The 15223-nt window shown below is 53.2% G+C and overlaps 1 protein-coding gene across 1 annotated transcript in view; it reads left to right on the top strand.

Annotated features, from left to right (window-relative positions):
- Positions 1 to 15223, top strand: part of GALNT14 (polypeptide N-acetylgalactosaminyltransferase 14) — a gene marked incomplete at both ends in the record, with an annotated part of 184068 nt that overhangs the window by 142837 nt on the left and 26008 nt on the right. The window contains 6 exons of the mRNA XM_079792733.1: positions 2522 to 2589; positions 4913 to 4978; positions 5140 to 5261; positions 12080 to 12167; positions 12791 to 12875; positions 13965 to 14068. Coding sequence (XP_079648859.1) covers positions 2522 to 2589; positions 4913 to 4978; positions 5140 to 5261; positions 12080 to 12167; positions 12791 to 12875; positions 13965 to 14068 — 533 coding nt within the window. The remainder of the gene's footprint in view (positions 1 to 2521; positions 2590 to 4912; positions 4979 to 5139; positions 5262 to 12079; positions 12168 to 12790; positions 12876 to 13964; positions 14069 to 15223) is intronic.

Below are 15223 nucleotides of genomic sequence, written 5' to 3'. Positions count from 1 at the left end.
ACCTCCTCTCGGGGTGCCCATGTGGGCGCCACGGTTAGGGCAGCAGGCAGAAAGCAGAAAGTGAGACGCTGCCTGCACGGCATCCTGGGGATGTGAGCTGTGTACAGGAGGCTCAGGTGTAGCAGAATTCCCAGGCACACTGTGACCTGGATATGCCAGGGAGGTAAGCACCCACTGCCATGCTGAGGCTGCGTAAGGAGAGGGCCTGGAACAGACCCACGGGGGCAGAAGCAGGAGGAAACATGGCTTTGTCATGGAGGGTGCTGGTGAGGCGTGCTGGCCAGAGAAGTGATGAGAGCAAAGGAGGGAGACCTGAGCAGCCGGGGTCAGGGGGTGGGCATGGGAATGGAGTGTGCAAAAGGGAGGGCCTCCTGGGCTGCTCTGGACCTTTCTCCTTCACCGGCCACCCTGGAGCCCAGAGCACCTGCCCAGCGCCGACCAGCGCCACTCTCAGGAAGCCCCCCAACCATCACTCCAATTGCTGTGATTAGAGGAGCAAAAACAAGCCAGGTGTTACCAGGAAATGGTCTAATTAGCACTTACTGTTGATGATTTCTTTCTTTCTTTTTTTTCTTCTTGTTTAAACCCTGGGCATTTTTTATTCGCTAATCATCTCTCAGTTCAACCAGCACAGAGCCACACGCGATTTACCTTTTGATGTTCGCAGAAGAGAACTCTTGAATTTCAAAGAGCCGGCAGGGATTTGGGGAATCGCATGCAGAAGCTGCTGCCATAATCAAACCTCATTAGAGGGTATTCTTCAGGCAGGTTTTCCCTTTCTCTCTGTCTCCCGCTCCCCCTCCCTCTCTGATTAGCCACTGTTTGTTGAGTTTGCCTGTGTGTTTTCTCTCCGAAGATCATGGTGAGGTGGTGAGGGTCTCCTCCCGCCACCTGCTGACCCTCCTGGTTCCCACCTCCCAACAGAGGGCTGGGGGCTTGGTGTTAGGGCTCCTCTCTCTGCCTGACACCAGTTGCCATGGTGAGAGTTAAGGCTTCATGAATAAAGGTAGCTCGAGGCTAGGATCTGCCCCGAGCCTTCTTAGAAAGGTGGCTCTCGAGAAACAGGGCTGAGTGTCCCTAGGCCCATCCGAACCCCCTCCCCAACACATGGATGGCTCCAGGCATTCTGAGGTGGATGGTGCCGCCCAGGAATATTTCTGAGGAACCATGTGGTTTGGGGTGTTTCATGAGAAGTGGGATCCAGCCTGACACCCAGAGTGAACTCCAAAACCCAGCCTTGGCCTGGGGATATAGAGCCACTGCACAGGGGGGTAAATTTAAGTCAATTCAAAAAATCCTGATGAGGCACAAAATAATAATAATCGCTACCAAGTTTCATCATTTATTGCGAGACACCCTGCTAAATGCTTTAGATACATTTTCTCCTTTAGCTCTCCCAACAGCCCTGTGAAGTGGCTACTACTGTTATCCCCATTTATAGATGGAGTACTTCACTGCACAGAACAGTCAAGTAACTCACCCAAGATCGCACAGCTTGTAGTAAGTAGCTGCTAGACCACAAGCTTCTGGAAGGCAGAGCTCCTGTCTCCTTTGTTCCTCATCACACACCCAGTGCCAAGCACATAGTAGGTGTGCACTCAATGTCCCTGGAGGGGTGGTATGGGCCAAGGGGCTGTGCTGGACTCTGTCAATGCAGAGGTCACCTGACAAGGATATGACCTGTCCCTTGAGGATATGGACCAGGTCCAGCAAAACCAGCCCCCAGTCAGGCAGCAGTGAAAGCCGCAGGAAGCTTCAGACACAACGGCTGAGGAGTCCCAGAGGAGGAAGCAATTAGTTCTCACTAAGTGGCTGGGAAAGCTATTAGAGAGGAAGTGACATTTGAACTGGTGCTCGTGGCAGGGGACGGGCATTCAAGCCGTGGCCGCCGTGGGGGACAGGCTCTGCGTTATGAGTGGGCAGTGTCTTCAGGTAACGGCACTGGGTGTGAGCAGGCTGGAAACGGGGGCTGGCTCCAGGCTGTGACGGGCGGCCTTGAAGAGCATGCTGAGGGCTTGGGGTGTAGATTGTGGGGAACCACGAAGGAGGGGTTGTCAAATTATTTGTCTGCATCCGCGAAGACAGTCACACAACCAGAGATCAGAGAGCTTACTCTGGGGGCCCCAGGAGGACGGCCTGGGCAGGCCAAGGCTACTGTAATAAACTGTACAAGAGTTCGGAGCAGGTGTAAGAGGGGACAGGGAGACGAGTCACATTTGCAAGTGGAACCAGCCCGTCTTTCTTGGTCGCTGGTTTGGTGTGGGGGTTCAGGGAGATGGGGGGTTGTTGAGGATGACTCCTGCATTTGCCTTGGTGCTAGGGGAGTGGTGGTGGCATTCATTCACTAAGACCGAGCAGAGTTCTCTGCCCGTGGTCCCAGGGGAGCCAGGGGCCTGGACAAGCCCTTTAGCTGCTCTTGAGTTTTTATTCCTCAAATGCAATGGTATCTATTTTAAACTCAATTTAATACACATATTTGCCATTAGAAGTCATAACGATCTTTCCTCTTCCCATCTCTCAGCGTATTAAACCGCACCCCTATGAATCTGATCAAGGAAATCATATTAGTGGATGACTTCAGCAATGACCGTAAGTAGCATCGCTCCCTTGCTCTATAGACACAAATGTCTGTTCCAGCCCCTCAGTACCAGGCAGGGGCGAGCCCAGGGTTCTCAGGGGGATGGAGGAAAGACTAGGTTTATAGCAGGACTGGAGCCTTTGAGTGTCCAAGCGGGGCTCAAGAGGGAGATAAGCCTTACCTTTGTAAAACAGGGTCTTGGGTTCTCTGCTATGAGTCTGTGAGGACCTAAGCAGGTAAATTTAGTAGATTCCTGCCTGGGCTGGTGTGTGTATGCATGTGTGCACACCTGGGTGTACACATGCATGCGTGTCACTGCTCCTTACCCTACATTCCTGGACATGGGAACTCGACCTTCAAAGGATTGACCCTGGTGCTCAGAGCCCGGAAGCAAATATACCACCAAAGATTCCTGTGTGGGATGCTGTGATCAACTGCTAGCCTGAGCTGAGGAGACCACACCCTCTCCCTTCCATTCCTACAGGAGGACCAGGTGGGCTCTGTCTTTGGCACCCCCTGGTGGGACATCCCATCAGCTGGCCACGACACAGTGAGCCCCTGCCTTCCAACCCTGCAACCTGCTGGTCATCGCTGTTTCCTAGTCGTCCTGTCAAAGAACCTGGGGCCCCAACCAAATTCATACTCCAAGTCCCCTGTCCCCAAGAAAAGCTTGACATCTCTGTGCTCAGTTTGACAGGGACAGTCATTAAAGAAACATTGTTAGGCTTCAAGTATGAATAGTGCCGACACCTCTTCTGAGAGCCATGGGTACAGTTCCAGGCAGTCAACCACACCCAGGCAGGCCCGCCCCTCCCCACTGATGAACCAGGGGAAGCAGACAAGGGCCACTGGGGGCAACTCCAAGTCCAGGAGGGTGGGTGGAGCCTGTTCCCACCAGAGCTGATGCTGGATGCTGGTAGAGGAGGCACTGCTATGCTGGGGTCTGCTGCAGGAAGTGCTAGAAACCCACATCTGTGACAGAGCCTTGGGACCTTGGAAATGATACATAAGTGGGCTGTGCATCAGGTCCACAGGGACTCGGGTGCTGCAACTCAGTGATCCGATCTCCTTTCCCCAGTGAAGAAGGGGTTGGAGGTGGGGAGGCACTAGTCCTGCTAGGTGGTGGCCTGGCGCTGAGGCTGGAGAAGGGAATTCTGCTAGATCCACTTAGAAGCAGAATAGCCTGGTGTTTAGAGCGTGGACTCTGGAGCCAGACTGCCTGGCTTCAAATCCTAGACCTGTCACTCACTCTTACTAGGGAAGTGCCTTGGGCAGATTATTAACCTCGATGTGTCTCCGTTTCCTTGACTATAAAATGGAGATAATAATAGATGTGGTTTATATAAGAATTTAAATATGTTAACACATTCAAAGGGCTTAGAACGGCACCTGGCCCCAAGAAAGCGTGTGTGAGTCTTTGCTGTCACTCAGTAGAGTCCGAGCCAAGCAGAGAGGCCAAGGTTGGTAAACCGATGAAGCAAAGCCAAACTGGTGGGAACACGATATAGAGTTCAGAACCAGGGATGGTGAGCCTGAGGAATTCTGAGCAGCAGGCAAGCTAGAGGATGAACCTAGGCGAATGGTCGGCAAACTGTGGCTCGCAAGCCACATGCGGCTCTTTGGCCCCTTGAGTGTGGCTTTTCCACAAAATACCACAGCCTGGGCGAGTCTATTTTGAAGAAGTGGCATTAGAAGAAGTTTAAGTTTAAAAAATTTGGCTCTCAAAAGAAATTTCAGTCGTTGTACTGTTGATATTTGGCTCTGTTGACTAATGAGTTTGCCGACCACTGCCCTAGGCAAATGCCTAAGATGGGCTCCCTTGCCCATCCTGGCACATTTTCCTGTGTGATGGAACGTTGGACCAGCTCTGTGTGATGGAAGACACTCTGGATGGATCCCTTAACAAATAGGGTCTCCTGTATTGAGTCCATGGCCTGAAAGGAAACTCCAAAATTCGTCCCATTCCTTCTCTGGCCACCCAGCAGTGTTTTCCAGACCCCACTGAAATGAACAGGACTCTTATCTCCTGCTTAGAGTGACCTGGAGGAAAGGAGCAATGGCCCCGGTGACCTTGCCCAGAATTCCCATCTGGAGGTGTTTTCTAACAACTATGCATGTGCCCCTGTGCGACTGACCTGCTCCACAGAGGCCACCGTGACCCACTCTTTGTGGACTGGGCCACATCATTTATTGATAGCCATGGTCGGTGCCCCTGCCAAAGGTCCCAGGAACCCTGGAGTCAGGGCGGGGCTCTGCAGTCGGTGCTGCCTTACCTATTCTTCAGGTTCACCTCCATCCTGGGTGCTCACTTCACATAACCTATTGTCTTTGCAGCTGGTGACTGCGAAGAGCTCATCAAGCTGCCCAAGGTGAAATGCTTACGCAATGACCAGCGGCAAGGTGGGCCTGTGCAGCTGGCGGGATCTGGGGATGTAAGGGGGCGGGGGCGGGTTGGGGTTATGTGTGTGAATGTTTTGGGGGGTGTTCCATGTATGGGGAGAATGCCAAGGGGTTCCTCCGTGGGTCTGCTGGCACCCACTTGGCCTTTTGTCCCCGCTCAGGTCTGGTCCGGTCCCGGATCCGAGGTGCTGATGTTGCCCAGGGCACCACTCTGACTTTCCTGGACAGCCACTGTGAGGTGAACAGGGACTGGCTCCAGCCACTGCTGCACAGGGTCAAAGAAGTGAGTGAGGCCGACCGAGGGGCACAGGGATCCCGTGTCCCCATCTTCTCCAGGCTCTCTCAGGCTCAGTCCTTCCCATGTGCCCTCAGTCCCTCTGGGAGGTGGATGGGACAGATTGCTGTTCCTATGTTATGGGTGGGGAAACTGAGGTAGAGCAGTGCCCAGGGTCGCACAGCAGGCAGCAGGGTCACACAGCAGGCAGTGAGGGAGCAAGGCCCAGGGCCTGTGCTTTATGTCACAAGGTCACCCACAGTAGGCTTGCAGGCAGGGCTGTCCCAGCTGGTACGTCTCACACACAGCTTCCTGGGCTAGAGAACTAACTTCCCAAAGCGATTTCACCCAGACAGTAGAAGGTTCCAGAAAGGGAGCCCTGATGCGTGCCTTTGTGAAAAGGGGGCCGTGGAATTAACCAGGCCTCATCTCCCAGTGTGTGGGTCTTGCCTCCATCCACGTCACACTCACCCAGTGGCCACGGTAAGTGGACTACATGCCGAGACCTGAATTCCTTGCCTCTGTCTGTCCTTCAATTACTCTAGAATTTTGTATTCTGTCTCTCTCCATGTCTCAGTTATTCTTCTTAAAAGTGAAAAACATTTAGGAATTTTCCCAAAAATCTGTCGCCCCATCCTGGTGTGTAGAAGGCTTTGCGTGCTGTGGCTGCCAGTGTTGGTGATTAGCCTCTGGGCAGTTCATTTTCTCCAGGTTATTGGTCCTACAGCTGCTCTGTGAAATAGGAGGTGGGGTGTTTTTTACATACCCACTTCACAGATGAGAACACTGATACTCCCTAGCTGGTCCAGCCAGTACCGGAACCCTCTGTGTGGCCTGTGCTTATTTCCTTCCCGTTCTTCCCACTTTCTTATTCTCTTCAACTTCTACCTGCAACAAGACGGCGTTGGGAGGGTAAAAGAATTGGCATGTGTAAACTGCTCAGAGGGTAGGAAATCCTTATGAGTTACTTCATTCCATGCGAGATGCTCGGAGGGTTTATAAAGTTCTCACACGTGGGCCTAGATGTTAAAAGCCATCCCGGGACCACTTTCCCGAGTTGGGAGGGCTCGTACAGTGAGTGCTGATTAGAAAAATGCCCTCTCCCCTCTTTTTAACATTATTTTGGCAAAGAGGTCTTGGTTGAGAAATAGTAGGTTATGAATGGACCAGGGGTTTTGCCTGGCTCTGGAGGCCCTTAGCCCACACCACTGCCTCCCCCTGAGCTCAGTCTGCAGGCACAGAGCTGCCTCCCCAGTCACTCCAGCCGCTCCTTCTCTCTGAACCTGCCCCCAGTTCCTGCAGCTCCATCTCTGACCATGTCCTTCCTGTCGCTGGGTGCCCTTCTCTCCTCTCTGCAAACGCCTTACTCTTCAGGGCCTTGTCCTCATCACTCCTCCTCCAGGGGGCCTTTCCTGACTGCCTGGCCAGCTGGGATTCCTCCAGGCAAGAATTGCCCACTTGGCCCTACAGTTTGCTTTCTGGGCTTAGTTCTCTGTCTCCCCTATTTATTGAGCACCTATTCCGGGTTGCAAGGGAGAGAGACCCCTTTCCCCATCTGAGGTACAAACCCTTAGATCATCAACCCAGAAGCTCTCAGAACCCTGTGTTTAGGGGTTTTATGGAGGCTTCATTAGACAGCGTGCTTGATTAAATCATTGGCCTCGGAGACTGAACTCAACCTCCAGTGTCTGTCCCCTCTCTGAGGTGGGGTTGGGGGAGCTTGGAGGGAGAGGTGAGGGGGGCAGAGCCCTCTAATCACCAGCCCCCATCCTCCAAGAGTCTATAATTAGCATTAGCTCAGGTATGGTGAGAGGGGCTTATGCACAAAAGATGCTCCTCTCTCCCCTTTGCTCAGGAAGTTACAAGGGGTTTAGTAGCTCTGTTGGATGACCCAGGAACAAAGGCTGAATATACACTGAGTGGCCAGATTATTATGATCTCTGAATGCATAATAATCTGGCCACTCAGTATATATATATATATATATATATATATATATATATATATATATATATATATATTAGAGGCCCAGTGCATGAATTTGTGCATGGGTGGGGTCTGGCCAGCCTGGCCAGGGGGAGGGGACATGGGCGGTTGGCTGGCCTGCCTGCTGGTCGAACTCCTGGTAGAGGCGACAATTTGCATATTAGCCTTTTATTATATAGGATATACACTGAGTGGCCAGATTAGTATGCATTCAGAGATCATAATCTGGCCACTCATTGTATATTTCTTACTGTATCACATCATCACAGCATAGACCACATTTTGTTTACCCATTCACCCGCTGATGGGCATTTGCACTGTTTCCCACTTTGTACTATTGTGACTAGTGCTGCTGCAAACATTGGTACAAGTTTTTGTTTGAGTGCCTGCTTCCAATTCTTTGGGGGTGTCTACCAAGGAGTGGAATTGCTGGGTTATAGGGTAACTTCGTGTTTGACCTATAAGATCCCCCAGGCTGACCTGTCCCTGCAAGGTGTGTTTAGGGGACTTGGCTTTCCTGAGACTTCATTCCCAGGGTCTGAGTCCATCTCAGAAGCCCTCTCTGGAAAATGCTCTCATTGCTGCATCACTGGCCACCTTCCCTGTAGGCAGAGGAAGCCTTCATCGCCTCCTTCCTGCCTGTGAGTGTGGCTGCCACCTAGGGCTCCTCCCCTGCGAGTCATTTGGCCCCAGATTGAGCTTAGCCTCTCAGGCTAAGATCCCGGTCCCCACCCCTGTCTGACCGAAAGCTTTCGTAGCAGGGGGCTGGTCAGACAAACAGTGGACGGTGGTCCTTGCTCTGCCCCCGCAGAGCTTGCCGCCAGACCCTGACTCTTGCTGACTGAATGGTTCCACCGAGTCATCCCTTGCAGGACAAGGAGTGGGGGTGAGTGTCAGCCTGCATTTCCACGTGCCTTGGTGTTGTGTCTTGTCTCAGCGTTAAACGTGATTTGATCTTGTGAGTGGAAGTGGAAGTTTTAAGCTGTAATTGGGGTTTGGGATTTTCAAAAGTAGAGAAGAGATAAGAAAGAGGCTGGCCTGAGCTGTCAAGCTGTCCTGGGCTGGTGTTTTTCACATGGAAAATCTCCATTCCCCTTCTCTCCCCTTCAATTACATGATGCTTGGAACAAGCACCAAGTTGGTGTGTTTTTAAAAAAATACAGGCTTCTTTTTTTTTCCCTCCTTCCTTATCTACATATTTTTTACTAAAAAAAAAAAAAAAAAAAAGATTTTTAAGAAATTTCAATCCTGTAGCATTTGGTGAGTCGATATAAATAATGGCTTACATATGCTTCAAAGCCCTTTCGCATGCTCTCCCTAATTATTCGCTCCAAAAGCCCTGTTGGGAAGGCAGGACAGTTTTGCAAATACGGATTTGTCCTCGCTTCATAGACGAAGAAACAGACTTCCCCGGTGTGTGCTGATTTGCTAAAGGTCATGTGTATTTTAGATGGCAGAACCCAAATAGGAGCCCTGGTCTCCTGTCACAGCATCACCTTTTGAGGGTCCTCTCCTCCCCCCACCCCTCCCTCATCGTAAAATCCTCCTCACCTGTCCACCACCTTCCCTAGACTGTGAGGTCTTACTCATCTTTGTCCTAAACTGCCGTGGGTGCTCAGTAATGCGGGTTGAGGAAACCAGCGAATGAGTCTCCAGGAGTTTTTTGATTTCCCATTCACAATGTGGTTTTAATCACATGAATGGGTGCAGAAATGAGAGGTATGACTGCAGTGGTGGATTGATGGCCATTGGCTCCCAGGGGAGGGGTGGGGCTTGGGCTTGGATTTGAGTGGGGGAGGGGGAGAGAGAGGAGCTGTAGTTCTGGGTCTACCAGGGATTCCACCAGTTGCCTGCTCGACCTACCTGTGGGCCAAGCCTTAAAGATACAGCTTCCTGGGCCATGCAGGTGGGGACCGGTGATGGGTCTGGGTATCTTTACAGAGAGTCCCTCCTATAGGGGGAGCCTATGGAGGAGAAGCCATCTTGCTCAGCTGTAATTGGCCCACCTTCGCTGCTGCCAGCCATTGACACAGTGCCCTCAGCCGGAATTAATAGATGGCTTCTTTTAGCAACACCAATTGAACACCTGCTGCCCACCAGGCTCTGGGCTGGGGCTGAGGCATACAATAGCGGAGCAGATATGACCTCCCCTCCCAGGATCACTCAGAGAGATTTGTGTCCTGGCTTCGATGGGTCATTTATAGTCTCCTGCAGCCCCTTCTCAAGGTCATGGCTCCACACACCACTTAGCCCGAAACATCTCTCATTGCTTATCTGGTCTCCATGACTCTAAACAGATGCTGTGACCAAATTGTAACAGGAATAATGGGACAGAACCCCTCAGAACTTATAGGGAGAGTGTACCAGAACCTGTCCCAGCCCTGGGGGCAGAGAGCCCATGGTGGCTTCTGGGGAAGCCCATGGATGAGGTAAGCAAACAGCATTTTATTTTGCATTTCAGTTTCCAAGTACTGAACCCTCAGGTTCAAGAGTTCACTGGAAAGACTTGGAATATAACTAAGCTGTTGCAGTCATGTTCTTACAGTGAAGGAAGACAGATTAAAATTAGCAACGGGAAAAGGTACATACGGAGAGCTCCGGGCACAAACTTCCAGTTGTCCTGTCCCAGTCCTCCTGTACACACAGCACTTACTTCTCCCAGCAGGGATGTGTGGCATCATGCGAAACAGGAAGCCCACCTGAGCCTTGGTGTCCAGGATCTTTCTTGGGGGTCAGTCACACAGACATGGCTGATCACCCCCATGCTGTCCAGGCACCTCCAGAAGTCACGTTGAGTTGGGACCACATGGCCAAGGCCCTCATCCTAAATCACATTGTTAGCATAGACTATCTGGTGCAGCCCAAGGCTCCCAGCAAATAGAGATATTCTTACAGGCAGGACATCCCAAGGGCTTAGAAGTTACCTCGAAGGCGCTGGGCCAGGGCCAGCTATATCTTTGGGGAAGGTTAGTCCTTTATTGTTCAGTACCAGGGTCTATACAGGACTTAGTGAAGATGCAGAGCTCCCCAAACTCAGCAAGCAAAGGCAACATGAGGGGGTTTGATCAGCCTCACAAAAGGTCAGTCTCTGATCTCCTGAGAACATTTCAGAATTCAAATCATAAGAATGTCTTTAGGGGTGTGTCTGTGTGTAGATATTGGTGTGGACGGCTCTGTGTGTGTGTGTGTGTGCGCGCACATGTGTGTGTGTACGCATGTGTGCATACACACAGAGATGCATGATGACAGTGGCCTGCGAGGAGCCCCAAAGAACTGTGGCAGCTGGGCAGGTGCTGTGTCAACCATGAAGGAAGCATCTGTGCACATCCCAGAGGTGGAGGCAATGCATTGGAAATGAGCATTTTTTCCCACGTGGGCCGGTTGGCCTCAGAGGCTCCTTGTCACTGTCAGGATGAGTCACACATGGAGGCTGAGGGCCAGATTAAATCTGTGAACGGAGAAGCTGGCACTTGGTGAATCTGACCTTAAAAGAAGAAGACAGCCTCATTTGGAAGAGAGATTGAACCAGGAAATTAAATGGCTGCAAAGAGAAACAGAGGTTCCCACCTGTGCCAGCCAGGGGTGTGGGTGCAGAGGGTTGGAGAAGGGGTCCTGTCTGGTTCTCCTCGGCTGCTGGGCTCGAGTTAGCCATCCAGGCTCCCTGCCCACAGCTAGTTCACTGCCCACGGGGCCGGCATCCCCTCCTGCACACCAGCTACAGGGTGTTCACTCAGAACTAGGGAACATTTAAAATACATACAATGCCTTGGCAGCCCGAGAGGTAGTGAAATTTGTCTTGCAGGTTTTGAGACTGTCCTCTGGATGACTTTGATACCTGTGGGCAGGCAGCTTGGGGTCAGTAGCAAGCAGTGAGGCTGGACCACTAGATGCAGGCCTGTTTTTGATGGTTTTGGATGCCAGGCTAAGGAGTTTGAACCTGATCTTCCAGGCAACACAAATCTTTAGCTGTTGGGCTGCAGAGTGAGGTTTGCATATATACGACTTTGTCAGCCGCCTATAGACTGGAAGGGAAAGGGTGAGGGGGGCGGGGAGGGGAGTCCATTGCAGTGCCCAGGTGTGAGGGGGTCAAGGAGAGGCAGAAGTCATTCCGAGGAGCAGTTTGGGTGATGGGCAGAGATGAATCTTCTGAATTTAGTGCTGGGAGGAAGTGGGATATGTGATGGTCCTGTGACAGAAATAGGGAACCGAGGGAAGGGAGCACAGTGGGGGAGGTGATGATGAAGCCACCACCACCAGGCTGTGTGTAATCCACATGGCGGTGGCTCCCCACACCCCGGACCCGAGTCTGGAGGCGAGGAGGGAAGTCGGGGCTGGAGGTACAGATTCGGGAGCATCACAGGCGACAACTGAAGTTAGGAATCTCTGGAAACGCTAGTCATCCTCTTGCCTAGAGACATAGGCATAGAACGAAAGTATTTGGAAATTCCAGGAGGTTCCCAGGGGTGAGGCTGCTCCGTGGGGCTGCAGGCTGGAGGTCAGCTTCCCAGCTGACTGTGTCCTCCGCCTCCTGAGTGCCCCCTGATGGTGAAGGACTTCTGGAGCCCCCTGCTGATGTCCCCTTCCTCAGCCAGCCTCCGCTGCACCTGTCTCCACTGTGCATGGGTGGCCACTGTGCCAGGAGTCCTAGCACTCTCGGCATCGGAACTAGAGAGGTCACAGTGTCCGGTGCCCCATTTCACAGATGAGACCATTGAGACACAGGGAGGAAAGTGTTTGGTCAAGGCCCCCGAACCAGTCTCTGGCACTGCCAGGGGGAGGCCCTGCCAAGCTCCCCGATTCCCGCCACACCGCACGCTGAGCGCGGGTCTGTTGTTTGGCAGGACTACACGCGGGTGGTGTGCCCCGTGATCGATATCATCAACCTGGACACCTTCAGCTACATCGAGTCGGCCACGGAGCTCAGGGGGGGTGAGTGCGCTGATGCCTTCTCCCGGGGCACTTTCTGTTCCTCCAGGTCATGGTCATTGCTGTCGAGGGGGAGAGGGGGGAAAACTTGCCTCCTCGTGGCTTGTCTGGACCGTCCAGCCTGCATCCTGTAATGTCAGGAGCTCCCACGTGGCCCTTACCACAGGGGAGGGGCAGGCCGCTCCCAACCCACAAGCTCTGCTCCAGCTCTGGCCTCACACCCAGACCTAGTGCGGCCCCCACCCCAAGACCAACTTCAGGTGATTCGGCCCCTCCACACCTCCTGTTCCACCTTCCCGAGGCTCCTGGCCAAGGGCCACATCCCACAGCTGACCATCTTGTCCCCTTTGGGCTCTGTTACATCTCCCCCTGCACCCTCTACCCTTCATCGCTAACTGCAGAGAAGGAGCAGAGAGGCAGGAGGCAGAAGAAAAGAGAAGGAGGCGGTGAAAGGGAAATGGGCCGAGGCGACTGCCTCTGCTCAGCGGGGGGAGGCTGGGTATCCCTGGGACCCGCTTCCCCGGGGAACTGGGTACATGCAGGCCCTTCAAGAACAGGGACAGAACGCGCGAGCTCTGCAGGTCCACCCGAGAGACCAGGTCAGCCGAGTGGGTGCTGTGTTTTAGGGTTTGACTGGAGCCTCCACTTCCAATGGGAGCAGCTCTCCCCAGAACAGAAGGCTCAGCGCCTGGACCCCTCGGAGCCCATTAGGTAAGTCAGGGCCAGGGTGGGGGGGCTGATTCATTCCCTCCTGCTCCTTCCCGCTGTCCCATGGTAGAGGGAGGTGTGCAGCATTCGATGCTCAAAAGATTGGGCAGAGACCAAGAGAGCCCTTTGCCAGGCCAGTGCCACGTCTGCCCTCATTCTAGGAGGTTTCTGTCCTCATGGAAACGTCTGTTAAGGAGATGGGGTGGTGGAGACCTGTGCTGGGAGTTGCCCAAGGTTGTCCATTGACAGACATGTCATGATGTACTTGTGCTTTCTGCTAAGCACGGGAGGGTCCCAAAGGGTTCTGTTTGAGCCTCTGATAGGAGAAAGGGTCCCTTCGGGCCAGGAGGGAGCCGCCCAGGAAGGCGGAGTCAGCCACTGCAGTAAGGGGAGGCTGACACTGAGGCAGGGCCACTGCGGCTGAGCAGCAAACACACCTGCTCTGTTTTGTGTGAGGACGTGACTGGCTGGGTGCGGCTGAGGGAGACTTGTCCCGATCTACATTCTCTCTTCCAGGCCCCAGTGTGACCACCCTAATGACTTCATTTTAATTTGCTTACCTCTGTAAAGACCCTTTCTCCAAATAAGATCACCTTCTGAGGTACTGGGGTTAAGACCCCAACGCGACTTTTAGGGGGACATAACTCATAACAGAGGGAAAGGGAGAGGAGCTCAGTCTCAAGAAATGGACGCGCTGTTGACAGTTGCTGCCTCAGCCCTTCTCTGCCTGGTCAGTGGCCCACGGCCCCCGTACCCAATAGTGAGCTCCCCAGAGAGCCATGCTGGGCAGGGCCTGGGGGAGGCCAGTGCAGGCGGCCCTCAGAGCAGCCGGGGTTCAGCGAGCCCTGGTCTCCCATGACAGGTGTGCTGATGAGTGAGTTAGCCTGTCTGCCAGGTCAGGAGATTTATAATCAAAGGGAAAACCTCAGGAGCAAGTTCATGTGTTAGGTGAGATGGAAAACGTTGGCCTCCCCGAAGAGGAGCAAAAATGGTAAGAAAATGGCCTGGAGTTCTGGGTGGCTAGGGCAGAAGAACGTAACAAACGGTCCCCTCCCAGAGGTGATGCTCCGTCGTCTCCTTCTCTATGCACAGGACTCCCATCATAGCCGGAGGGCTCTTCGTGATGGACAAATCCTGGTTCAATTACCTGGGAAAGTATGACATGGACATGGACATCTGGGGTGGGGAGAACTTTGGTGAGTTACTGCCTCTGTGCCCTGGAGCTGGGGTGGGGAATGTGTGTCCTGGGACCACATGTGCCTGGGAAAAGGGTCAGGGAACGGGGACTACATTACTCCTTTGGGGGGAGGCTGTGTGGGGCACCAGAGAAGGGAGCGGCTGCTGGGAGGGTGGAGGCAATCAGGGAATTGCTGCATGGGACCACGTGGATGTTGAGGACCAGGCAGACCCTTAAGGGGAAGTTGAGATGCAAAAGCCAAGAAAACCAGAGAGGAATGCCAAGGGCCAGAGGCGGGCATGAGTTGGGAACACGGAACTTGAGAATTTGGAGTTGCAATGAGACTGGAGAGAAAGAATGAAGAGCTGGCTAGACAGTGACACTGGAAACATCTGGATCACATCTGTTGGCTGCTCTAGGCGTAGAGCACTCGGCACTGGGTTAATGAGGAGGCTCTGGGGTGATGGCTACAGAAACTCTGGGGGCCACTTGTCCTTATCTTTCAGTGCAGAGAACGGGGTGGGTGGAGGGGCTGGGTTAAGGTTCCAAAACTGTGCCAGCAGCGGGCCAGGTGCAGCCGCCGTGGTGAGGGCTGCCGTTTGCAGAAAGAGCGCTCAGAGGCCCATTCCGTCTGGTGGATGACACTGAGTGGCCTTCCAGTTTCCTTGTGTATTTAAAGCATCATGTTGGGGTGCTTCTTGGGGTCACTGTGAAAATCCATTGAGGCAAGTCTATAAAAACCCAGGCACCACCACAGCACACGGGCATAAGAAATGTTAGCTTCCCTTCCTTCCTTCCTTCCTTCCTTCCTTCCTTCCTTCCTTCCTTCCTTCCTTCCTTCCTTCCTTCCTTCCTTCCTTCCTTCCAGCAGGGAGACCTAAGAGATGACTAGAATATGAGCTGCACACGGGCGGGGATTTGGGTCTGTTTTGTTCTCAGCTGTCGGGGTGCTTAGTATAGTGTCTGCCACAGCGGAGGCCTCGGGAACTCGGGAAGGGAAGAGGAAGAGGCCCGTCGTGCTGGGGGCCCGTCTCCTCCCTGGGCACCGGGCACCGTGTTTGGCACGGGCCCCCCTGAGCCGGGGCAGAGGCCAGGAGAATGATGCATGGGGCTCTCCAGGCATTTAGCAGTAATCTGGTGCATTGTCCTCTGCCATTGTTTTCTCCTGTCCCTG

This window comes from Cnephaeus nilssonii, assembly GCF_951640355.1.
Source record: "Cnephaeus nilssonii genome assembly, chromosome: 15".
NCBI classification, from domain to species: Eukaryota; Metazoa; Chordata; class Mammalia; order Chiroptera; family Vespertilionidae; genus Cnephaeus; species Cnephaeus nilssonii.
Note: the sequence above shows the minus strand (reverse complement) of the source record. Positions and strands in the feature narration are given on the sequence as shown.